Source organism: Rutilus rutilus (assembly GCF_951802725.1).
Source record: "Rutilus rutilus genome assembly, chromosome: 11".
NCBI lineage: Eukaryota > Metazoa > Chordata > Actinopteri > Cypriniformes > Leuciscidae > Rutilus > Rutilus rutilus.
In genome coordinates, this window is record NC_140216.1 from 360,533 (window position 1) to 387,500 (window position 26,968).

Here is a 26,968-nt window from a genome sequence, read left to right on the forward strand (position 1 = left end):
ATAATTTTGCAGATAAATAAAATGTAAGTACACTAGCTGCAGAGACTTAAGTAGGTCTAATGTTTCTTATGGCTTGGAGCTTATGAAACCCCAAATTTAAAATTAGAATATTGTCTAACTGATGTCTTTTCAGTTAAAAAGAAACACAACAACGATTCTTAAAACCGGGCGCAGACAGAGATTATATGTGCTACACCACTAAGATATATTGGGAATAATACGTGCGCGCTGGTATTCAGTGATATGTTTCCTTTTGAATTTGAGGTGGTAGAAGGGATTAGTCGTGTGTTAACTTACCGAACTGTTACCCCACACACTCTGTCTATAGTTTGCTGCTGCTCGTCGGACGGCTTAAATCCAAACCAAGTCCAAATAATGGAGGTTGCACCGATCTTTTTCACCAGCTTTCACTTTCAGTAGTTTACTTAAGATGACGACGAATATACGTTAATGCGTTGCAGCCGGGTGTACCTCGCGGCCGCGAGTAGATTGCGTCATCATAGCTTGTGTAGTATAGAGCCAGCTCCCAACCCAACTTGGAGAAGAGATTAACGGCGATATTTTTCTTATCGCGCGATAAGAGTCCGATAACGGCCCACCACTAATTTGTATATATATATATTATATTGTATATATTTATATATACTATTTATATAGCAGCTTTACAGTGATAACAGGAAAATAATGCAACAAAGTTTGTCTCCAGAAGAAAATAGCGTCACAGTCCAGCTTAAGGAAGTTCAGTGATGGTTAATGTTTGCTGTAAAAAAGTTATAGTTTAATTTAGAGTAAACCGTGATGTCATCGTCCAGCTCAGTTCAGTTCTCATATAATGGTGTCGATACAGGCAGATCAATAATATTGTTGAATATTAAATGAAATGTGACACACCTTGTTCTTGATGAGCCCGTCCTGATAGAGCCACACGTCACTCATTCCCTCGACCTGCTCCGATACGACCACGCGACCCGTCTTCATGTCCTCCACTCCTCCCTGCACCGATATATAGTGGCCCGTCTCCTTATTCCTCACGCGGAACAGTCTTTGCTTCTACAGGGATATTAACAAACACTTATACAAAATACTCTTGCGTAAATAACATCCTTCACAGGTCAAGCTCAGTTTTATTTATACAGCACATTTAAAACAGCCACTAGGCGGACCAGAGTGCTTTACAGAACAACAAGATTAAAAGAAGATATAACATGCATAACAACAAATAAAACAAAACATACGAGCAACATAGCTAAGAGTAACCATAAAACACGAGTAGCAATGAGTCAAATATAAATGAGTAAAACCAACCGAAGAAAAGAATCGATACGCTAAAGAAAAGGCTTCTGAAAGAGTGAAAGAGAAGAGGTCGTGTGGAGGTGGAACTGACTTGTCTGACGGGATACAGGGAGCCGACGCTGGACACTGAGCTGAACTGGTGCCAGTTGGTGATTTCAATGGGTTCCAGAAGGAACTGGCGCCCCCTGTAGTTGCTGTGCTCACACAACACCCAGCTGAGGAGACATCGACAGGCTTTTGACATGTGCACAACTGGGGTTGGTTAAGATTTGATTACAGTCTTATTCATCAAATTGATCAAAAGTGACAGTAAAGACACTTATAATGTCACAGAAGATTATATTTCAAATAAATGCGGTTCTTTTGAACTTTCTATTTATCAAAGAATCCTGAAAAAAAACGTTTTCCATTGAAAAAACTGTTTCCAACACTGATAATATTCATAAATGTTTCTTGATCCTCAAATCATCATATTAGAGTGATGTGTGAAGGATCATGTGACACTGAAGACTGGAGTAATGATGCTGAACATCAGCTTTGATCACAGGAATACATTACACTTTACTGTATATTCACATAGAGAACAGATGATTTACACTGGAATAATATTTCACTGTTTTACTGTATTTTTGATCAAATAAATGCAGCTTTGATGAGCAGAAGAGACTTTAAAAAAAAAAAGTATATATGTGAAAATATCATCCCATATGAAGCAATAATAATCAGCATTGCAAACTCACCAGCCGCTGTTGACCCTGACAGAGAGGAAGTGTGTGTTAAACCCTTCCTCCTGCATGTTGGAAACCAGCGTGTCGATAGTGACCTCTCGACCTTCAAAACACTCCAGGCCAAAGAGAGAGATCGACGGCACTGAAAAGCTCTGAGAGAGAGAGAGAGACCAACATCAGTGACTGCATCATCATCATCATCACCTCATGATGAGAACTTTACCTCATTCAAATCCATGCATAATCGTAGTAAAATATCCACCATATGGCGATTTTAATCACAATAAACAGGAACGGAAAGACTTTATTCTCATCTATTCCCCTCTGATCAAAGTGTGTGTGTGACGAAGACTGAAACACGAGTGCAGAAGACACTGAGCTCATGTGAACATGAATGTAATGCTGTATATTGATGGTCGAAAACATCGAAATTAATCCAATACATCCATTGAAATGTGTTTTGCATGCAAACAGCGAGGTTATCATTTATGCTGTGCATATGTGAATAATGGCGATAAAAATAATCAGAAAATTGAAATAATTTTTTTGGGAATAATCAGAATAATGAGAATTGCACGAATACGGGAGTGAAGAGGTTTGCTCGTGTCTTAGGGGAGAGCGCGGCACAAAGTAACAGCTTTTGACTTTCTCAGTTTGTGTAAATCTACTTATGGTTCAGATTATTTATTTTTCCCCACATTAATTTCCCACATGTCTAGTACAATTATGTGGTTTTGTTTTATTAATACAGTATATACTTTTTTCTTGATATACCCCGAAAGAATGGAAGTGAGATGTGACAACATGCCCCATAGGTGGAGCACATTATAACATGACCATATGACAGCTTAAAATGTTATCTGATCTAATAAAAAAATATACAAAACAAACTAAAATATTTTCTAAAATAAAATAGAATTATTAACTTTTGCATTTAAAAAAAATTCATTTTTTAATAATTAAATATAAACTCATTTTTGACTGCGAACACAGGAAAACACAGCAATACAACATAGTTCAAAACAAATGAATAATTAGTCATTTCTGAACACTGACTCTCAGTCTTTATTCTCCTTTTTCTCATGTTTTCTCAATAGAATTAATAAAAGTATAGAATATAATAGCATATTTCTAACAGGGGCACATTGTAACGCAGTGTGACAACATGCCCCGCCTGAGCAACTGGGATTTAGACCCGGCTAGTGTCTTCTGCTAGTTAGCGAAGCATTAAAGAACGATCTCCGGCTAGTGTCTTCTGCTAGTTAGCGAAGCATTAAAGAACGATCTCAACTGTTAAATAACATATTGGAGATTCAAATAATATCAGATTTGTCTAATTTTAAATAAACACAAAAAACAGAGATGAAAAATTAACTTAAGTAAGAAATTTACTTTTGCTATGGTTTAATAAATGTCTGGATATCTTCCTTTTTTTTTCTTTTCTTTTTTTTTCTCTATATAGTGTTGAAATGGCAACTAGTAAATACACCAAGTTTCGTCATGCTAGCATGTGTGGAAGTATTTAAAACAAGTGTGTGACAACTAGCCCCGCGCTCCTCTACTTATCAGTGCACATCTAAACACAGCCAGTGAAAGAGACACTCTCGTCTCCAGGTTTCTGATGGGATCGAGGCTCAGATCATTTCTCCAGAAGCACGCTGAGTAAGAAAACACAGTTTTTCTCAGTGACGCACCAAATTGTCTTCATTTCGATGATTTCGACCATCAATATACTGCATTATACTGCCGTTATGTTTCAGTCTCCATCACACACACACACTTAGATCAGAGAGGAATAGATGAGAATAAAGTCTTTCCGTGTCTGTTCACTGTGATGGTGTAGTGTAAGCGCTATATAAATGCCTCATTCATTGAGTTTCCTCACCAGTGGAACGGCTTTGACGGAGCGAACGCTGGAGTCGGGGGGGAAGCCCGTGCTGGTCAGGTTGGGATAATGTCCTTCAGATAAAACACACGTGTTTCCCGTGAACTTCTCTCCTCCATAGAGCACCCAGCTGAAACCAACAGAGGTGTAAACCTGAGTTCCCACAGTCCGAGAGCAGATCTGAGCATGAACACCGAGAATGACCTTCACTGACCTTCCTCCCACGACCCTGACGGATCCGACCGGCAGACCTTCAGGAAAACAGCTCTGGTCCTGATTACAGACTCGACACGAGCCCTGGAAATCCAGATCTGAGTACAGCAGCACCTGCAGAAGAACACATGAGCACTGTGACAAGAATGCAGAAAACTGATCAGAAGAGACAGTGAAGGAAGTTTATTTCCGTTCTTCGCTTAAGGGTAAACAAAGGATTGAGATACGCGACCAGCGAAAACCGTTAGCGAACATCCTGGCTATGAATATGTGCACTAGCACTGCGGCGAGGACACACGGTCCACCAGACCAGGATGAACATGAACTTCAGTCACAACCGTTCACAAGTTTCGGCCAGGAAGAAGTTTTAAAAGGAAAGGTCAAGGTCACTTTTATTTATATAGAACTTAAAACAACATTTCTGCTGACCAAGCTTCACAGAAACACAATACAAATAACAGTCACACAAAAATACGGAATTTTTTTTAAATTAAACCATAAAGCATTTTAAAATCAAGACTAAAGGTCCTGGCATACTGTCATCTGAACATTTCGGACCTTAAGAATTTTACTCACTAAGATTAACATATCCAAAATTATAAATAAGCCTGAGAAAAAATATACATTTTCAGAGATGACTTAAAATGACTTATAATTAGCACCTTTATTTAACAAGGATGCATAAAACTGATCAAAAGTTATTTTTCGTTCTTCGCTTTAAAGGTAAAAAGAAGTTTGAAAAACGCGACCAGCGAAATACCGTTAGCGAACATCGAGACTATGAATATGTAAATATGTTCTGCGCGCTTTCCTCTCAATGAGAAAACAATCACAGCAGAAAACAGCCGTTCAGAAAGCATCCGATCACAGTGATGTGGAAACCTGAGACTCAGACTCAGCTATACAACACTTTATACAGGAGATTGCTTTAATGCAGCAGCTTCTGTGTGTGTTTTCACTGTGACACGGGTCAGAAGTGTTTAACAGCCGGAGCGAGCTTTACTTCTGAAGCTGTTTCAAGAACTCCCAGAACAAACTTTGTTTTGGCCTGATTTTGCTCGAAATAACATCACAAAAGTTCATTCTTCGATGTCGCTTGAAGTACATCAAGGCCTTAAAGACATTTATAATGAGCAGAAGAGAAGCATTGACCAATCGTACGGTGGTTAAATGATCGGCTCACCTCGTTCCTGAAGCCGGGTCCTTCACCGGGAGCCTGAAACACAACAACATTTCACACAACACTATTTAAGAGGGCTTTACATGAGATGGGGTGAAAACTGCATAAGAAATGAAAATAAGAATAAAAATGATGTATCAAGTCAAGTCTCCTTCATTTATACAGCGCTTTAACAATACAGTTATATTTAACAGTTTAGGTCCCCACGTCTCACAGCAGCTTTACAGTGATAACAGGAGATTACAGTAACAGAGAGTGTTTCGGCTTTACAGCAGATCTAGAATAAAGTTACTGTCCAGATAAAGTTAGTTTTGATTGATTCACTTCCGTTGTAAAGATCATTAGTTATTAACTTAGCGGCCGCTAATACACACCGTTCTCACAGAAAACAGAAACTTTTAATGTGTTCTGGACGTTCATTCGCATGATAGCGGTGTTTGGAGTTTGAGAACACAAACTTTGAAACTTTGGTGGCTAATAAAACATGACTGGATACATAAATATGTCGGATGCTCATTCAGTAAATATATCAATAATTAAAATTAAGCACAGAATATAAAATTCATGAACTGAAATGAAATAATGTAAATGAAATACTTTAATTCTCTGAAATACTATCTCAGCACATTCACATCTGGCTGAACAGGATAATACATGCGATGGAATATCAGATGTAAAAGGAACTGTGAGTGAACTCCTGTAATGTTTCCTCACACACACAGGGTCAGACTCAGGAATGAAGAGGAACGCGCTCTTACGGCGAGGATGGGCTGAAGCGAGCAGATGCGATTGTCTCCGGAGCCCCAGTCACTGCAGTTGTTGTAGAAGCCTTTCTCCAGGACATACTGGCTCCCAGAGAAGTCGACGTGAGAGTAGGCCACCCATCTGAGAGATTGTGAGAGAGAGAGAGAGAGAGAGAGAGTGTGAGAGAGAGAAAGAGAGAGAGAGAGTGTGTGTGTGTGTATGTGTGTGTGTGTGTGAGAGAGAGTAACATACGCTCCGCTCAGCACGTGGATGGAGCGAGTGTTGATGCCGAACCCGAACAGCTCCACATCCGGCACCGCCTCCGTCACCTCGAACGTTCTCTCCTCTTCCTCCTGTTCATCCTTCTCTTCCTCCGGCATCCCATACAACACCAGCAGCGGCTCCGACAGATTCTGAGGAACACACACACACACACATGCTATGAATAAAGATGTTATGAATCCCCGTGAGATTGTGTAATCATGCATGAGTAAAATTAAGCACTGAAGTGAGTGTGTACTCGTGTGTGTGCGTGTGTGTGTGTGTGTGTGTGTGTGTGTGTGTGAGTGAGTGTGTGTGTGCGTGTGTGTGTGTGAGTGAGTGTGTGTGTGCGTGTACGTGTGCGACTCACGGCCTGGATGACGCGCAGCGAGCGTAGCTCTGAGTCGACTCCGCCCCATACCCGCCAATCATGATACTCTCCCTCCTCCAGCAGATACTGGTTGCCACGGAAACCCTCCTTCTCGTACCCCACCCAGCTGAGGGAGTCAGACGAGGAAGAGTTAAAGGAGTAGTTCACTTTAAAATGAAAATTACTCCATGATTTACTCTCCCTCAAGACATTCTAGGTGTATATGACATTCTTCTTCTAGACGAGTACAATCAGAGTTATATAAAAAATGTGGAATTTACCAAACCACAAACTGACACACACATCTTACCAGCTCTCACACACATCCTACCCTCCTTCTCTCTGCTCTCAGAGGCAGAAGTCTTCAAACTCCTCCTTTCCAATCGCCCTACCACCTGTCCGCTTGATCCTATTCCCACTAACCTACTTCAAGCCATTTCATCCTCAGTTGTACCCACACTCACACACATCATAAACACCTCTCTTCACACTGGTATCTTTCCCACAGCATTTAAGAGGCTCAGGTAACCCCACTGCTTAAGAAACCCAATCTAAATTACAGACCGGTATCCCTTCTTCCATTCATCGCGAAAACACTTGAACGAGTTGTTTTCAACCAGATCTCTTCCTTTCTTACACACAACAACCTCCGGGACTACAGTCTGGTTTCAAAAGCGGACACTCAACTGAGACTGTCCTGCTCTCATTAATTGAAGCTCTGAGACTGGCAAGAGGAGCTTCCAAATCCTTAGTTCTCACCCTGCTGGATCTGCTGCCTTCGACACAGTTAACCACCAGATCCCTCTGTCAATCCTAAAGACGAAGGGCATCTCGGGAACCACACTCCAATGGTTCAAGTCATACCTCTCAGGTAGGTCCTTCAGGGTGTCGTGGAGAGGTGAGGTGTCTAAGACCCAACATCTAGCTACTGGAGTGCCTCAGGGCTCAGTGCTGGGACCGCTTCTCTTCTCCATCTACATGTCATCACTAGGATCTGTGATTCAGAAACATGGCTTTTCCTATCACTGTAATCATCTAGCTACTGGAGTGCCTCAGGGCTCAGTGCTGGGACCGCTTCTCTTCTCCATCTACATGTCATCACTAGGATCTGTGATTCAGAAACATGGCTTTTCCTATCACTGCTACGCTGATGACACACAACTCTACCCCTCATTCCAGCCTGATGATCCAACGGTTGCTGATCGTATCTCAGCCTGACAGACATTTCTGTCTGGATGAAGGACCACCACCTTCAACTAAACCTTGTGAAGACAGAGCTACTTGTGGTCCCGGCCAACCCAACAATTTATCACAACTTCTCCATTCAGCTAGTTTCATCATCCATAACTCCATCAAGGTCAGCCAGGAACCTTGGAGTTGTGATTGATGATCAATTGAACTTCACAGACCACATTGCTAGAACTGCCCGGTCCTGCAGATTTGCCTTATACAACATTAGGAGGATCAGACCCTTCCTATCAGAGCTACACAACTCCTTGTCCAAGCGCTAGTTCTATCCAGACTGGACTATTGAAATCATTCCAGCATCACTGTCAATCCTCTGCAACTGATCCAGATGCTGCAGCAAGAGGGTCTTTAACGAGCCGAAAAGGGCACGTCACTCCTCTCCTCACTAAATTGCCAACAGCTGCTCGCATCAAATTCAAGTCACTGACGTTTGTCTACAGAACAACCACTGGCTCTGCTCCCTTTTACCTAAACTACCAGTAGCCATATCACCCTGTAGCCCAAGACTGGTTGCCCACTGAAGCTAAGCAGGGCTTAGCCTGGTCAGTACCTGGATGGGAGACCTCCTGGGAAAACCAGGTTGCTGCTGGAAGAGGTGTTAGCGAGGCCAGCAGGGGGTGCTCACCCTGTGGTCTGTGTGGGTCCTAATGCCCCAGTATAGTGACGGGGACACTATACTGTCAAAGAGCACCGTCCTTCGGATGAGACGTAAAACCGAGGTCCTGACTCTCTGTGGTCATTAAAAATCCCAGGATGTCTTTCGAAAGAGTAGGGGTGTAACCCCGGCATCCAGGCCAAATCTGCCCCTTGGCCTCTGTCCATCATGGCCTCCTAATCATCCCCATATACTGATTGGCTTCATCACTGTTTCCTCTCCACCAGTAAGCTGGTGTGTGGTGAGCGTTCTGGCGCAATATGGCTGCCGTCGCATCATCCCAGTGGATGCTGCACATTGGTGGTGGTTGAGGAGATTCCCCCCTTCCATATGTAAAGCGCTTTGAGGTCTCAGAAAAAGCGCTATATAAATGTCACGAATTATTATTATTATTAAAAGTGCTATATAAATACAAGATGACTAAATGTAAATGTAAATGTCCCGACGCTTCCGAGCTTTATAATGGCACTGAATTGCAGCCATCAGTTTGAAGTCCATAAATGTGCATCCATCCATCATAAAAGTGCCATTATAAAGCTTGGAAGCGTCAGGACATTTTTTATATAACTCTGTACTCGTCTGGAAGAAGAATGTAATATACACATTCTGGGAGTTCAGGGAGAGTAAATCATGGACTCATTTTCATTTTTGGGTGAACTATCCCAAAACAATGATCCTTTAACCACATTATCTCAGTCCTCTCTCTCTCTCTCTCTCTCTCTCACACACACACACACACACACACTCTCCCTCTCACACACACACTCTCTCTCTCGCTCACCAGCCGCCGATGACTTTAATGGATCCTGCGCTGAACATGAACAGCTGCTGCTGCTTGTCGACTCGAGACAGAAAATCCCTCATGCTGCTGTAGATTTCTCTGCTCTTCCCAGTGAAATACGGCTTCTCATAGAGCACAATCTGGCACACAACAACAGATATCACACATCGTCTGCCCTCGACGCCGCACAAAACAGAGGGAAGGAGGATTTAAAACTCACCTTTGGCTCATGGAGGTTCTCGACTCTAGGTTCCCCCTGTGAAACACGTCATGAGTTTAGCAGATCCGGTTTAGTGTGTGATAAGCAGGGTTAGGGTTAGGGTTAGGGTTAGAGAGGAGTGTGAGCTTACGATCTTAAGTGGGTGAACGCTGGCCACGTACGGGTGTGTGACGCCCCAGGCCGAGGGACTGGAGAACCCCCCCACCTCCAGCACCCGAGGGACACCCTGGAAGAACGGCTCCGCAAACACCAGCCATCTGAGAGAGAGAGAGAGAGAGGGAGAGGGAGAGAGAGAGAGAGAGAGAGAGGGAGGGAGAGAGAGAGAGTTTTGATAACACTTTATTAAATCATATAAAAACAATAAACATACACTTTACTCAAGACATTCAGCAAAAATTAAATCCCCATCTCTAACAAAGAACAACATTTCTTTATAATTCCATACGTTCAAACATTCCTCTATATTCTTCATAGTTTTATCAAATAAAAAATCTAAATTAATTCCTACTTTTATTAAACTTTTAAAAACTTGTTCTACATCCCGACCAACTTTACCTTCTATTTTTTACTTTCTTGTCAGATAAAGAGCCATTTTCACTTTTCCCAAAAAATATTAAGTAGTTGCCCTTTTTTTCTCTTTTTCCCACAAAACATGAAACCCAAAATGACCAACCTTTGAAAATATTACTTTAAAAACCCACAAAGATGAAATACAGCAACACAGAGAGCCACTCACAGCCCGGCGTTGATGATGATGGAGTTAGCTTTGACCGGGAAGCCGAAGATCCTGGCGTCGTCTGATGTGTCTCTGAACGTCACCTTCTTGCCTTCCGCGTTTTCCTCTGGGAAAAGGCTGATTTCAGGAACGCTGTAATCCTGGAAGGGCGGGAAAGTTTGCTGAGCATCAACAAGTGTTGTGATGAGTATTAAACAGACTTTACTTGTGCAAGTGAAACGCGGCGGTGGACTGAAACGAATTATTTCTACTTAAGGTCATTTTTCAAGCATCTGTATTTTTTATTTTAGGAAACTTTTACTTTTACCTCACTGCATTCCAAAGCATAATGTTATGTTTTAATATCACTACATAAAAACATTCCTCTTTATTTCGAAATGAAGAAATCGTCAGAGCGATGTCCGATTCATGAACGAGTTGATTCTTTCCAATCACCCTGCTGAACGATTCACTGAACGATTCATCTGTGAATTCGACAGATCTAATTGCAGCTGTTCGTGAGTCAACAAGAGCTTCGGTGTTTTTATACTCTTTGTCATCACATATTTGCACAAATTACATTTTCCCCCATTTTTTTAAATACTCTCATATATTATTTGTTTGCACACTTGACTTATCAGTAACTTTAACTGACATTTTAGTATATTAAAGTTTAATGTTTTGATGGTGAATAATATGTGTTGATGATAAAATAAAGTTTACTTATTTGCAATATATATTAAATGCATGCACTAATCTTTCTTATTGCTGACTAGAATAAATATCCATACATGCTTATACTGGAGTTATATTTTAATACTTGATTTGTCAACTTCGGGTTATCCTGCCAAATATAAGCACAATTCCTCTTCAGGACACAAGGTGGCGCACACGGACATTTCATAAACACGGCTGTGATCATGTTCCCATCCATTCCAGACATATTTATGAGCTAAAACAATGTTACCTCTCATGTCTGTCTGTAAAGTAAAGCTTTTCACAGCGATGCCATTGAAGAATCATTTCTGGTTCCTCAAAGAACTCAGAAATGATTGCTCAGTTCAGATACATCATAAAATAATCTAACCCTTTTGTGCAATGGAAAGATCCGGTGGATGATAAATAGAAAAGCTTTATTTCAAGAGTGTAAATGTGAATAAAGAGATGTCGTACCCTCACTGCTCTCCGTATGGATCCGATGACGAACCTCCTCTTCATCCGAGGCTCCTCGTCTTCTTCCCCGCGCTCCGGTGTCGTTCCCTCGTTCTGATGGGACTCGTGTTCTTCTGCGGGTCCGAACGGGTCGGTGAGCTCGGTGTCGCCCTCGTCCAGAGCGATCTTTTCCCCTTTAAAGTCCGGCTTCTCGTACATCACCCAACTGAAGAACACAGAACACTCAGAACTAACACATGACCCGACTGAAGAACACAGAACACTCAGAACTAACACATGACCCAACTGAAGAACACACAACACTCAGAACTAACACATGACCCGACTGAAGAACACAGAACACTCAGAACTAACACATGACCCAACTGAAGAACACAGAACACTCAGAACTAACACATGACCCGACTGAAGAACACAGAACACTCAGAACACTCAGAACTAACACATGACCCGACTGAAGAAAACAGAACACTCAGAACTAACACATGACCCGACTGAAGAACACAGAACACTCAGAACACTCAGAACTAATCTTTCCTGAACAGAAACACAAACGCTCAACACTTTTATTCCGCAAGGATGCATTAAACTGATCAAAAGTGACAGTAAAGACATTTATAATGTTGCAGATTCGTGTTCCTGCAGTTGATGATAACTTCCGGGATTCGGGATGTTTTGCTGGGAGGCAGGGAGAGTCTGCATGTCTACACTGATGTGCACTGGGTCGGATTCCCTTCGTCTGCTCTTCTGAACACATTATTTACTGTGCACTCATATTTACTCCTGTATATTTACTGTCCCGTGTCAGTTAATGTTTTGCATCACACTGAAACGCATTAGTGCTGTATTACGCATATGTTTATGAGACAAGCATGACCTGAACCATTAAACTTTTTTATTAATTACATAATTAAAGGTATAGCGGAGAATTTTAGAAAAGAACCGCCCTCTCCACTTTTTGAAAAAATGCACATGCGCAACACTCTACCTGCTCCCGAGAGGGAACGCCTACTAAACGTGTGCACGAGAGAGCATGCACGAGCCTAGTTCTCCTCGTGCACACTCTGTTTACAAGTTGCTGTTGGCATGGCTCATACAAGCCTACTTTCCTTTACCTGTGGAGTAGAAACTTCGCGACTGAGGCATCAGTGGGAAGCCCAACCTGTGCTTTTAGCGCACGCCAGCGTGTGAAATATTCTCCCAAAAACACTCTGGTCTTGTTTCTTTCTTCAGAGGACTTTCTCTTCTTGTCATACAATTCATAGACACTTTTTCTCTTGCGACCCTCGGACATTTAGAAAAAAACCCGGTGAGAACGGGCGAGCTTCAATGAATGGCTGAAACCGTAGCTCACCACACACACACACACATACACCCGAACGTGCGCATGCGCAGAAAGCGAACACTACCTAGGGACGAGCACGTACGACGGCCTTACGTAAACATATCACCAGAATGACTGACAACTAGGAGGACCAATAGTCTTGATGATCCACCCGGAAAAAGAAAATCCTCCGCAATACCTTTAATATATAATAGACATTTACTACCAGTCAAATGTTTGGTTTAAAAAAAAAAAATCCTTTTATTCAAAAAGCCAACATTAAATTGATCAAAAGTGACAGTAAAATCATTTATAATGTTGCAAAAGATCCATATGTTACATCCATTATGTAAAGCGCTTTGAGGACCCAAAAAACACTATATAAATGTAATGAATTATTATTATTAAATGCTGTCCTTTTGAACTTTATATTCATCAAAGAATCATGAAAAATCTTTTTTCAACACTGATAATAATCATAAATGTTCCTTGAGCATCAAATCATCATATTAGAATGATTTCTGAAGGATCATGTGACACTGAAGACTGGAGTAATGATGCTGAAAATTCAGCTTTGATCACAGGAATAAATTACACTTTACTGTATATTCACATAGACAACAGCTGATTTACATTGGAATAATATTTCACTGTTTTTACTGTATTTTTGATCAAATAAATGCAGCTTTGGTGAGCAGAAGAGACTCTTACAGAAACCCCAAACTTTTGAACACTAGGGTATGTTCCCTAAAACACATACATCTTCCAAACCAAGTGCACACTTAGAAATGATTGACAGCATGAACATGAGCAGTGAGATGAATGAAGATGCGTGTGTGTGTGTGTGTACTTGTACAACTATCTTTGTGAGGACCAGTTTGAGTTTTAGACTATTGGAGTGAGGACAAAGTGAGTAAAGTGAGGACATTTTGGCCGGTCCTCAGTCTCTGAGAGCCTTTAAAGGCCTGTTTCAGGGTCAAGACTCGGTTTTAGGGATAAGGTTATAATGAGGTTAAGGGTCGGTTTAGGGTCAGGGGTCGGGTTAGGCAGTTGTGATGGGTAAGGTTAGGGTAAGCGGCTAGAGATGGCATCGTGTCAATGAATTTCCTCATAAAGATAGATGTACAAGAATGTGTGTGTGTGTCTGTGAGTGTGTGTGTGAGAATGTCTCTCACCCTCCTCTGATCACTCGCACTGAGATGGTGTCTGTAAACTCCCACGGTGTGGCGTCCACAACATCCCCTCGCACTTCGATCCTCTGACCGCTCATTCCTGGCCTGTCGTAGATCAACATCTGATAGGAAGAACACAAACAGCTCGTGTTTTCTACAAAGACTGCATTGTTTAGTATCTGACATCTGAACTCTAGATGTTACTGCAGAACGAGGCTTGATCTTCTCTGACGGGGAATCACGACCTACTTTAGAAAAGCACTTTTATTGTGTCAGATCCTTCAGGCTGCAATATTACACTGATGCAGTCAATGTCACAGGAGGAAAAAGAAGAATAAGCTTGATAATCCAGTTTCGGTGACCTTTTCTAAATCGCTTACTTTGCTGGTGATGAAGGACACAGGAGTGTCAACCAAAACTAATTGACATATAACGTCAACTAACGTAAACTTATAATGAGTTGTCAAATATAATAAAAGAGAAGTAAATGTCAGTGGCAAGTTCAATCATGCCTTCTGGAAAAGCCTTATTGTAGTTTAATATTCCCACCAGAGAGCAAAAACCTATGAGATATAAAGTCACAATCAGAAGAGATAAAATCTCACATCGCAAAACTTCAGATTCTCCAACTTCTGAGTATAAAACATACAAAGAACTTGGTGCTGGAGTCAACACAGGCTTAGCTATTCATTTACAACACATTATTTCTGTTATCTTCTGACTCTTGCATGCTTTTCAAAACCTTCTCCTCTCTTCTCAACCCTCCTCCATCAACCCTAACAGCTGACGATTTTGCCACATTCTTCATAATTAAAACAACCACCATCAGCGGCCAATTTACCAAACCACAAACTGACACACATATCTTACCAGCTCTCACACACATCCTACCCTCCTTCTCTCTGCTTTCAGAGGCAGAAGTCTTCAAACTCCTCCTTTCCAATCGCCCTACCACATGTCCGCTTGATCCTATTCCCACTAACCTACTTCAAGCCATTTCTTCCTCAGTTGTACCCGCACTCACACACATCATAAACACCTCTCTTCACACTGGTACCTTTCCCACAGCATTTAAGCAGGCTCAGGTAACCCCACTGCTTAAGAAACCCAATCTAAATTACAGACCGGTATCCCTTCTTCCATTCATCGCGAAAACACTTGAACGAGTTGTTTTCAACCAGATCTCTTCCTTTCTTACACACAACAACCTCCGGGACTACAGTCTGGTTTCAAAAGCGGACACTCAACTGAGACTGTCCTGCTCTCAGTAATTGAAGCTCTGAGACTGGCAAGAGCAGCTTCCAAATCCTTAGTTCTCACCCTGCTGGATCTGCTGCCTTCGACACAGTTAACCACCAGATCCCTCTGTCAATCCTAAAGATGAAGGGCATCTCGGGAACCACACTCCAATGGTTCAAGTCATACCTCTCAGGTAGGTCCTTCAGGGTGTCGTGGAGAGGTGAGGTGTCTAAGACCCAACATCTAGCTACTGGAGTGCCTCAGGGCTCAGTGCTGGGACCGCTTCTCTTCTCCATCTACATGTCATCACTAGGATCTGTGATTCAGAAACATGGCTTTTCCTATCACTGCTACACTGATGACACACAACTCTACCTCTCATTCCAGCCTGATGATCCAACGGTTGCTGCTCGCATCTCAGCCTGACAGACATTTCTGGCTGGATGAAGGACCACCACCTTCAACTTAACCTTGTGAAGACAGAGCTACTTGTGGTCCCGGCCAACCCAACACTTCATCACAACTTCTCCATTCAGCTAGTTTCATCATCCATAACTCCATCAAGGTCAGCCAGGAACCTTGGAGTTGTGATTGATGATCAATTGAACTTCACAGACCACATTGCTAGAACTGCCCGGTCCATTTGCCTTGGACAACATTAGGAGGATCAGGCCCTTCCTATCAGAGCTACACAACTCCTTGTCCAAGCGCTAGTTCTATCCAGACTGGACTATTGAAATGCTCACATTCCAGCATCACTGTCAATCCTCTGCAACTGATCCAGATGCTGCAGCTAGAGGGTCTTTAAGGAGCCGAAGAGAGCACACGTCACTCCTCTCCTCACTACATTGCACTGGTTTCCAACAGCCGCTCGCATCAAATTCAGGTCATTGACGTTTGTCTACAGAACAACCACTGGCTCTGCTCCCTTTTACCTAAACTTATTACTTCAGACCTACGTGCCATCCAGAAACTTGAGCTCTGCAAGTGAACGCCGTCTTGTGGTGCATCATCTCAAAGAGGCACTAAATCTCTTTCTCTGACCTTCACCTGGACTGTTCCCTGCTGGAGGAATGATCTAACTCAACCAGAGCGGCTGAGTCCGGGGACATTCTCAAGAAACGGCTGAAGACGCATCTTTTTCGGCAACACTTGATCCATTAATACTAACACTAACACTAACATCTTCTATTCTATATCTACTTATAAAAAAAAAAAAAAAAAAATACATGTACTGCGTTAGATTAAACTGGGAAGGGTCACAGCACTTGCATATTGTTGTCCTATTGTTAGTTTAACTGCTTCTATTGCTCTCATTTGTAAGTTGCTTTGGATAAAAGTGTCTGCTAAATGAATAAAAGTAAATGTAAGTATAAGTTCTGTCATTTGTCTTAAACATTTAGTTCTGTCTAAAACATTTCTTTAACGTTCAATTTGGATTTTACAGAATAAAACGGCCTTATTTGGAAAGTGAAACATCAAATTTCTCTCTGATATAACCAGCTCATCAGTGGATGATCAGGCATTAATACAACATTAATGGGCTGCAATATTACACTGATGCAGTCAATGCCACAGGAGGAAAAAAGAAGAATAAGCTTAAAGGTCCCATTGCATGGATTATTTTATTATTTTAGAATGTTTCCTGGGATGCCCTTATAATGTTAGTATGTTTTTTAGATCAAAAGTTGTTATAATTTAGAAATAAAAGGCATATTTCCTAGCCTGATTTTAGCCTCTGATTTGAACGCTCTGTTTGAAGGGGCGTGTCTGTGTGAGACTTCAGTGTAAACGGCCTCTGCTGTGATTGGCTGTAAGACTTCAGTGTAAACTCCCACTGCTGTGATTGGCTGTGAGACTTCAGTGTAAACGCCCACTGGCTGTGAGACTTCAGTGTAAACGCCCACTGCTGTGATTGGCTGACATGCTTGCATATGAAATCTCTAGCATTACATGTGGAACTCTCTCGAAAACTTTTACTAATACAGCTATTATACGTTTTTACTATTACAGCTATCGAGATTAACGAATCGTGAGCAGTTTTTTAAGTATTTAGATCTATTACCATCACATAAAAGGTTGCAGTGATGAGCATTGAGCAGATGACAGACAGCCTGTTGATCACGTGAATGAAGATCTTATCATTGCAACACAGTTTCTGCACTCTCACTAATGCTTTCACCAATGCAAACATGATGTACATACAGTAAGAGCTTCGTTGTGCAGTGTAACAGCATCATTGATTTCATAACGAGTTTTGGCAAGTGTCCAGATAAACTCGCGCTGTGTGATTGATAGCTTGGGCGACTGGAAAGGGATTGTTCTTTGATCGCTATCTGTATATTAATCACAGTTTAAGTAAGATTATTTTCATCCTACTAAGAGAAACGACGTGAAGTTGATCGTTTAGTCACTGGCTTGATTTACTGATGCATAAACAGTATTGAACGACTTTGAGAGAAAGATTATCTGTCTGAACTTGAACAATTACACATCAGAAATTCACATAACCCACTGGTTCTTCAGAGGCTCGGATGAAGGAACTAAATAAATACCTTTGTGTTCATTTGTACATCCAAACACTGAGCAACTGCCATGATTCGCTCGTTTGCAAGCCATGATGTCTCTCGAGGAAAAACCAGTATGGCGCTCGCGCAGCTCATTTTCTCACGGGCGGCCAAATTCTCTTTGCGGGCAAAGCCGAGAAAGGGGAGGTGACCTTTCCCCTTATGACGACATAAGGGGAAGATTCTAGATTCGCCCGTCTGAGCTTTCATTTGCTCAAAAATACCCAGGGCTTGGTTTACACCCATCAAAACGTCTAGCCACTGGGGGACCATAGGCAGGCTAGGGAAATATTAAGGTTAAAAAATGATAAAAATAAGTGAAATTTTCATGCAATGGGACCTTTAATAATCCAGTTTCGGTGACCTTTTCTAAATCACTTACTTTGCTGCTGATGAAGAACAGGAGTGTCAGCCAAAACTACTTCAAAATGAGTTGTCAAATATAATAAAAGAGATGTAGAAATGTAAATGTCAGTGGCAAGTTCAATCATGTCAACTTGTGCTGGTGTCAACACAGGCTTAGCTATTGTTAAAATCCATTTGAAAAGAAGCTTATGTCTTTTGCAGTCAGTCGTGACATTTAAAGTTCTGTCGTTCTGTCCAAACGTGTGTGTGTGTCAGAACAGCTGTTTCACACACACCAGCCTCAGGCTTTCCTCAGGAGTTCACAGAATATCCTTCATTTCTAACTGTATTTTAATGTTCATCTTTGTGCAACGCTCCATAGACCTCCATTATAAGTGCATTCATGTAAATGTGTGTTTGTGTTTCAGTACGTGTTGAAATGATTTTCTCTGGTGGTCAGCAGAATAGTGCATCATTTTCTTAAAACCTAAAACATTTCTTTAACGTTCAATTTGGATTTTACAGAATAAAATGGTCTAATTTGGAGAGTGAAACATCGAATTACTCTCTGATATAACCAGCTCATCAGTGGATGATCAGGCATTAATACAACATTAAAGACAGAAGAAGGAACACTTGTGGAGTTTCTCACCTTTCCAGGTCGAGGATTGAGTTTGCCGTGCTCCTTCTCTTTTGTGAGCTGAGAAAAGAAAAGGAAAGAAATATTTCGATGAGATGAAACGCACAAGTTTTCTTCCTCAGTGTGTCTGTCTTGTTTTCCAGCACAAATATCTAAACATTCTTAAATCAAGTTTATGTATGTAAATGTATTACGCATATGTTTATGAACCATTTTCATTTTTAATTAATTAAATAATTAATGTATATTTGTGATTTCTACACTACCAGTCAAAGGTTTGGGTCAGTAAGATTTATTTTAAAGAAATACTTTACTAAAAACATTAAATTGATCAAAAGTGACAGCACAGACATTTATAATGTTAGAAAAGATTATATTTCAAATAAATGCTGTTCTTTTGAACTTTCTATTCATCAAAGAATCCTGAAAAATAAAATGTATGAAAGTTTCCACAGAAATCTGAAGCAGAACAACTTGATTACACTGTTTTCAACACTAATAATTATCATAAATGTTTGTTGAGCATCAAATCATTATATTAGAAAGATTTCTGAAGGATCATGTGACACTGAAGACTGGAGTAATGATGCTGACAAATATCTAAACATTCTTAAATCAAGATACATTTACAGGAGAAGCAAAATGACTGAAGATATTAAGCCTTTTTTACAAAAATTTTGCTAAATATTTAAAGGTTCAGAATGCATCAAAACTTCCTTTTAATTCATTTTCTCATCTTTGTACTTTAAAATGGTGATGTAAAGCTCGTCATATCAGCACTCAAACAGGTTCAGGTATGTTAAGAACATGACATTTCTACATAACCTTTGACAATAGAAGAACATGCACTTTACTCAACATCTGAGGTTTCTACCTCCCACACACAGGAAGAAGTGAAAGGCTTTACTGTCACCAGTCTCGTCTCAAACATTCACTGAACATGTTTGAAATGCCATTGTACGTCGAGCTCCTCAAACACGAAGAGAAACACACATCGACCAAACGCTGGCTTTCAAGATGGAGATCCAGAGGTCGGATCAGGAGGTTCTTCAGGAGTTTGTGTGTTAAATGACAGATCTGATTGCTGGTTTGTACGTGTGTCGGAGGTTATGAGTAAAACTCTGCCTGTCGACATGCCTTTACTCTGGCAGCGAGGCACGGCAAGGTTAGCAGAGAGACAACATTACACACAATGTTTGCATATGGGGATGCTCTTAATGACAAGCCAAATACAAGGCTTACATAATCTTATAAAGCGACCTCTATAAACTACACATACGCCAATCTCACAGCCAGACACTGTGAACAAAATATTTTGCAAAAGGGCAGATATGCATCCGATATGCATCGTGGAAATGGGTGTGAGACGCAGTCCGTATCTCTACAGTCGATCAGTAACATCGACTCAACAACAGCCAGAGAGCATTTCTTCACATATATAACCAGAGTAGCATACCTTCTCGAGGAATTAATCTAAACAATCAATAACATAAATATCTATCTAAAAAAAAAAATATATATATATCTATTTAAATAAATATATCTACCTTAAAGTGAAAATACTCAAGAAATGTATTAAATATCTATCTAAAAAAGAAAAAACTAAAATAAATAGTTATCTATCTGGGCAACATAAAAATGAAAAATACTAAAAAAATATATATTTATCTATCTACCTAAAAATTTAATTAGTAAAGAAATTAATTAAAAAAATATATAAAATATCTATCTATCTTTAAAAAATGTAAATAAAAGTAATAAAATATCCATCTATGCTAGTAGCAAAATTATGCACAACTGCACAATGTACCAGCATTAGGTTATGTCTTGATTGCTCTGGATATAGGCTAACTATAGTATGAGACCCTTCTATCGTTCACATATACACATGCGGTATATTCCTAGACTACAGTAGGAAAAGTGTTATTGATTGCATGTGTGAAGATAAGTCTACACTGACATGTGTGAGGCAGACAGGCCACATAATCGTTTTCCCCGTTTTCTTCATGTCTGTTCCAGCTGGCAGAAACACAGCAAGTCGTTGCCAAGACTGAGAGCAGGGACTGTCTGAGCCTGTCTAGGAAAATTATCAGCGCTGATTAGAGACGAGGTGAACATTAAGATAATGAAGATTCACATTCCATCCGCCTCTCCCTCGTTCCCTGCCTCTGGAGAAGCTCCAGGGAAAACCCGTTTCACAACACCGTTCCTGACCTGACAGTTCAGCTTCATCACACACGATGGTCTTTCCAGTGGGAAAACTAAACTGCACTAATGCATTCAACTGGAAAACAGCCTAATTATACAGATCAATTTTCATTTTGTGTTATAAATCATTTCAATAAAGATGTTGTTCAATGCACATACTGTAAAACAATATTTTCATGATTTGTTATCACAACTTTTAATCTTTTGTCAAATCAACTTAGGTAATTAATGTGGCTCAGATAACATAATAACTCCATTATAAGTGCATTCATGTAAATTCATGTTCAGTTTCTATTTATTAAACTAATCTCCTTTATTGTATTAACACATTTTTTTAATTTCAATGAACTCAAAATTTTAAGGCAACCAGGTACACTGTAAAAAGTGAACAGTTGGATCAACTTAAAAAAATTACTTCAATTGGTAACACCTAAAGAAATTAAGTTTTCTCAACTTAAATTATCACATTTTATCGTGAAAAACGTGATAATTTAAGTTGAGAAAACGTAATTTCTTTAGGTGTTACCAATTGAAGTAATTTTTTTAAGTTGATCCAATTGTTAACTTTTTACAGTGTAACTTACTTTTTTAACTTGAGCCAACAAATTTTTTTTTACAGGAAACAAAAGTTTTCTCCATCACTAAAACCTGAACTGTTATTATTTTAGAGACTGGAAATATGATGCATCTGTAAAAGGTGTTTTGCATATTAAATGTTAATGTTAAGTTGAACTGTCAGATAAGTGGCCATCATTAACCTCTGTCAACACAGAGAAGAGCGGGATGACGTGAAGGAGCTGTGTGTTTTACAGCGGACGCGTGATAACAGAAGTTACTCCCTAGTGACGGACATTTGCCTGTCAAACCTCTCAATATATCAGAATCATAAACTCTTGTCTTTACTAACATCACCAGTCACGTACCAACTCTCTCTGCACGATCAAACCTGCGAGACATTTAAAGCCTTGTATGCAAAATCACTCGAGTGCTTTCAAAGGTCTTTTGCAGATACTGATGATCTGAGAAATGCCTCGAGATGAATGTGAGCATGACTGAAGGTTACATATTCCCATAATATCTAAAAAAAATAACAGAAGTTTTGATAAAGCTGCTTTCGGTTAGAATGTAAATTTGACTTGCAAACTCATTAGTCTCTGCACAGTAGAGAGAAGCAGCTTTAAAGAGCTTCTCTGAGTCTGTTATGGAGGACAAGAGGAAACGTGAATTTTGCATGAGCACAGAGGTAATATATCCTCTATTGTAAACCCTCCTCGTGAGGTGACATTACACCCCTTCTAGGCTTTCGTTCACTGAGGTTTAGCACCAATCCAACTCTAGTCTTGCAGAGTTTAGTGCCAACTCTAATGACATAGACAAGATAAAAAAACCTCTGCAAGATATTTGGGAACGGAGTTGAGTGCACTGGGTTTAGGGTGTGAACAATATAAAAACAAACGTTCTGAATCACACTGTCAGTCCAAATCTGATTATTTGTGTATGCGTTTGGAATCTGATCTAAAAGTACTGACGTCCACAACTGTTCAGATCCGATGTGTGTGTCCATGCAGCTCTTTCGTTTTCCAGAATATCTGCATTGGTTTCTGGCAATGATGTTGCGTTGGTAGGAATACGGGTTTGCAATAGAGAATATTGAATATTAATTCAAAATATGTCTCCGTTATATTGTCATTTTCTGCTCGTTCGGCACTTTGCAACAACACAGCATTGATTCAGCAGCGACTTTCAGCGCATTTCCTATAACAACAACGTCTGACGTTTACATTTTACGTGGCGTGAGAAAGTCACATAAACCACGTGAAAGAGCATTCAGACTGAAACGGATCACCAGAAACCACATATGGATGCAGCTTGATACGGATTTTGTGTGATTTTTTTGCTGTTCACATTAGCTAATTCTGATCGGATTTCAATCGGATATGGACTGACAGTCTGAACGTAGCCAAAGCCATGCAAGCAAGTTTGCATTTAAAAGACGTCTAACAGCCGTCCATTCACAGTCCAGAGTCCAGGCTAAAACAAGGCAAGATTTGGGCTGTCAGTGAAGATTTAACAGACGTCTAACCTGAGCCCAAGAATAGACTAGTCTTCAATTACATAACATGTCAAAGAAATGAAACCAAATGCCTTGTAATCACTGTTGACACTGTTAACATGATGGGATATCATACATCTCACAAGTTATTTTGGTATAAACGACATGTAATCAAATTCACGTTTATTTAGTCTAGAAGAGGGTTACTCATAGCCTGACTAAAGTCACCCACTTCTAGACAAAATAACCTTGAATTTGATAAATGTCGTTTATACCAAAATAACTTGTGAGATGTATGATGTCCCATCATGTTAACAGTGTCAACAGTGATTACAAGGTGTTTGGTTTCATTTCTTTGACTTGTTCTATGCTATTTGTAGCCCACTTATAGTCAAAACTGATTCACTGTAGTTTTTGTCCAGGCAGCGTATGCGATGGTTGATATCCCATCATGTTACCAATGTCAATAATATCTACAAGATATCAGTGTCATGGTCAATCTATAGTCAGGATTCAGCTATTAAACGGCTATTAGACGTCTTTCAAATGCAATAAGATTGCTTGCTGGGAACGCAGCAATAGTGCATCAGGCGCTTGAGGGCTAAAACGATCTGCACACTCTGTTACACAACGCTTGCAGTGAGCGGCTTAATATCAGGTTACACTCAGAGTCTGAGCAGGACCGGGAGAAACAGAGCAGTGACATAATATGAAAACAACACTCTCATTGATTCCATGCCCTCATTCTCAGTGAGAACTTCATCATGCCAAGAGTAAATGACCAACACATGCATCCAAGCAATACTCACATATGCATCAGGGAAGGCTCTGTATTTGAGGGGCATGTTTCGCTCTGGTTCTGGATTTGGATTGGATTGGAAACCCCGGGTGTCGTTGATCAGAAGACCTCCATCAAGACTGGAGCTGCGAGGAAGACTCAAAGACTGAGGAAGACTCTGAGGAAGACTCATAGACTGTGAGTTCTTGAGGAGGGTTTCGGAGGGAAGAGAGCGGTACAGCTCCATCGTGGACTTGTGGTTGAAGGTCTCGGCCGAGTCCTGCTGGCCCGGAGCCATGCTCATGCGAGAGGTTTCGGCGAGCCCACTGAGGGAACTCGACTGAGACGTGAGGAACGAGAAGCGCTCGAACCGGGAGCCGAGGAGCGTGTCGGATCCCTTATTGGCGGAGCTCATCCTCTCGACACCGGGTCCGATCTCCGGGAGAGAAGCTGCTCGAAAGATGGAGCGACTCGAGGCCTTCCCGTTATCCGTCGGCTGAAAGAAGAAGCTGTTCTCCAGACGGGATCCGGATCCGTTCGCCAGGGCTTTCCCGGGAGTTTCTTCAGGACTAGCCAGATCGTTGAGGGATCCCCTGCGCATCACGATGCTGTTCAGCGCCGACGCTCGTGACGGCAGAGCAAGCCCTCGACTCGCCGGCTCTCCGGACTGCTGATCCTTCATCATGGTCATCGGAGAGCGCATGTCTTTAGGAGAACTCCAGCTGAAGCCCATGTCTAGAGGAAAACTGGAAACGCCATTCAGGACCGTCTTTGGATCAGAAACAGGCGAGAGAGGAGAGGGAAGAGGAGGTGACATCGGTGAATCCTCTTCAATAGGTGGCAGTGAAGAGAAGGGAGTGTTGGATGGGGTGCGTTGAAGCCTTTGCCGGATCGGTCGATCCATGCTTTTAAGCGCATCTACAAAGTTATCCATTTCTGTAAAGGATGAGGGAGAGAGAGCGTCAGGCTCGAGGCCAGTGGGCGAGGGAATCAGATCCACCCGAGTCGCTTGGAAAACATCCGAGGAGAAATCATCCGTCTCCACAATCATCAAGCGGGAATCAAAGACTGTTGTCCTTGTCTCTCGCTCTCTCTCTCTCTCTTCAGGTGAGCTAAAGACTGTTGTCCTTGTCTCTCTCTCTCTCTCTTCAGGTGAGCTAAACTCCTCCCGGATCCTCCCACTCTCGTGAACTTCGCTCTCCACAGTTCTCCAGGTAGTGTTTCCAAGGCCACCATCAGTCCCTGAGGGGAAAGTGGGCTGGGTCTGAGAGTGAAAATGAGACGTGTAGTTTCCTCTTTCCCAGCTGTGGGCGGGCAGAGAGGAGGAGCTCAGGTGTGTGTTCTCCGTGAAGCCAGTCTGTTGTTCTTCAGAATATTGACTCTTCCACCTTCTCTCGAGCTCAGGACTGGCTTTGCTCGGGTCCGCTTGATCTCTACGCCTAAAGTCGTCTAACGGGCTTTCGTGGTTCCTGAAGCTGCTCTGTTTGTCACTGACCAGGGACACTTTGTGGACCACCATGGCCTCATCTCGGTCCTCGCGAGCGGATGAAGGTCGACTGAGTTTGGTACTGAACACTGCGACACTCGAGCTCATGTCTGCATCCGATCCAGGCTCAGTTTCAGCTTGGCTCTCTGTATCAGACTCCTCAATCACTGTCCTGAGAACAGATGCATGAAAGATCCTAGAACAAAAGATAAAAGTGAAGAGGAAAACATTAATCCTTTAATTATAACGACTTGCAAGTGAATGCATTAAAACGCAATTAGAGGGTAATTTAAAGCTGAATACACTTGAGGTCTGTGAGAAATAAACATTCTCTAGTTTGAGGAACATTCATGTAATGTGGAATTTAAGGCCTGTTTGGTTTCTGACTCCCTGAATAAATACATTTATATTTGAAAAGAAATACACCTGCATTTCTAAGAGTGTAGATGACAGGTTATGAAAGGTGTAAAAGTGGGAGTGTATAGCAATGTGCGTAGGTGAGTTTCTGGAGAAATGACACGTTAAAAGGGCACTTTAAAATGAATCATAGCACTAAAAGCTTCAATCTCGCCATACAATAGTACAGAGATGAGTGATTGAGAAAAGATACTAATGCAACATGCTTTACAACATCCACCATGCAACAATAACCATAAATATAATAAACATAGTGCTGTAAAGGGCCAATTACCAACATAACATCACAATTATCAAAAGCGAGGCGTTTTCATCACCTTTGCAGTAATGCATATTTACCTGTCATTGCAAATATGATCAACCGATTTGGAATTATGAAAAACAACTAGGTTACTTATATATCTGGCTTTAACTTATAGACCTCAGCAGGAACTAGTGCCAGACATGTTTGTCTCTGTTAGATACAGTAAGCATTCATTCTGTTAGTTAAACATTATCTGAACAAGGAGACCCTGGGTTGGGATTAACACACATTTCACATTCAAATCAGACTGAAAACAGAAATCGTATAAACTGAACGTTCACAAGTTAGCAGAAACATGCACGCATCAAAACACATTTGAACATTAATAGTTTCCTCTCACTTTAACACAAGCAGAGGTTTCATTGATATTAAAGAAAGTATACATGTTTTTCACTGTAATTCGCCCTGAGATGTTTAAAGGGAGAAGGGAGAGGTATCAAGTTATCTCAGCTGGCAGAACTAGTTCCCCAGGATCCTCTACAGTAGATCACGCCCCCTGGTGGTGAATCTGCGCCTCACCTCCATCTTAGGCCCACACTGTCTAATGCATTTGAATGGGCAACATTTTAAAAAGCTATCGCAAATTTTTGGGAGCAACTTAAAACAATGCAAAAAATATGAATAAGTGGCTATGAATAATCAATAGCTTTTAATGAACAATTATTAGATATGCACACTACCTAAGCTAACTCAATAACTTGTGTAGAACATTCTGGGTTGAGATTTTAGTATTTTGTCTGAGAATTGTAGTGTCTGAGATCTTGGGCTCTTCTGTGGTTATGTGCATGTGTTCAACACACAGGAGATGTGATCTCTCCAACCAAAGAGATGCAATAACTTAAAACAAAACCCTATTGCATAAAAACAAGTGTTCTTCCAAGCTGTCTGCTGGAGCGACATCGATTCTGGCAGTTCAGATGCGTTAGATTTCAGTTCTTCAGTTCTAGAGTACGTCTGTACAGTCTCTGT

General features: G+C 41.1%; 1 protein-coding gene across 1 annotated transcript in view; it reads right to left on the minus strand.

Annotated features, from left to right (window-relative positions):
- crybg2 (crystallin beta-gamma domain containing 2) overlaps positions 1–26,968 on the minus strand; it is a 56,990-nt gene that overhangs the window by 2,324 nt on the left and 27,698 nt on the right. The window contains exons 4-20 of the mRNA XM_084423675.1: positions 23,824–25,474; positions 18,766–18,813; positions 13,966–14,084; positions 11,467–11,671; positions 10,315–10,454; positions 9,709–9,835; positions 9,579–9,614; positions 9,359–9,498; positions 6,675–6,801; positions 6,296–6,456; positions 6,058–6,184; positions 5,303–5,335; positions 4,121–4,233; positions 3,907–4,036; positions 2,034–2,173; positions 1,385–1,508; positions 892–1,050 (exon numbers count right to left, since the gene is read on the minus strand). Of these exons, the coding sequence (XP_084279801.1) occupies positions 892–1,050; positions 1,385–1,508; positions 2,034–2,173; positions 3,907–4,036; positions 4,121–4,233; positions 5,303–5,335; positions 6,058–6,184; positions 6,296–6,456; positions 6,675–6,801; positions 9,359–9,498; positions 9,579–9,614; positions 9,709–9,835; positions 10,315–10,454; positions 11,467–11,671; positions 13,966–14,084; positions 18,766–18,813; positions 23,824–25,474 (3,580 nt within the window). The remainder of the gene's footprint in view (positions 1–891; positions 1,051–1,384; positions 1,509–2,033; positions 2,174–3,906; positions 4,037–4,120; positions 4,234–5,302; positions 5,336–6,057; positions 6,185–6,295; positions 6,457–6,674; positions 6,802–9,358; positions 9,499–9,578; positions 9,615–9,708; positions 9,836–10,314; positions 10,455–11,466; positions 11,672–13,965; positions 14,085–18,765; positions 18,814–23,823; positions 25,475–26,968) is intronic.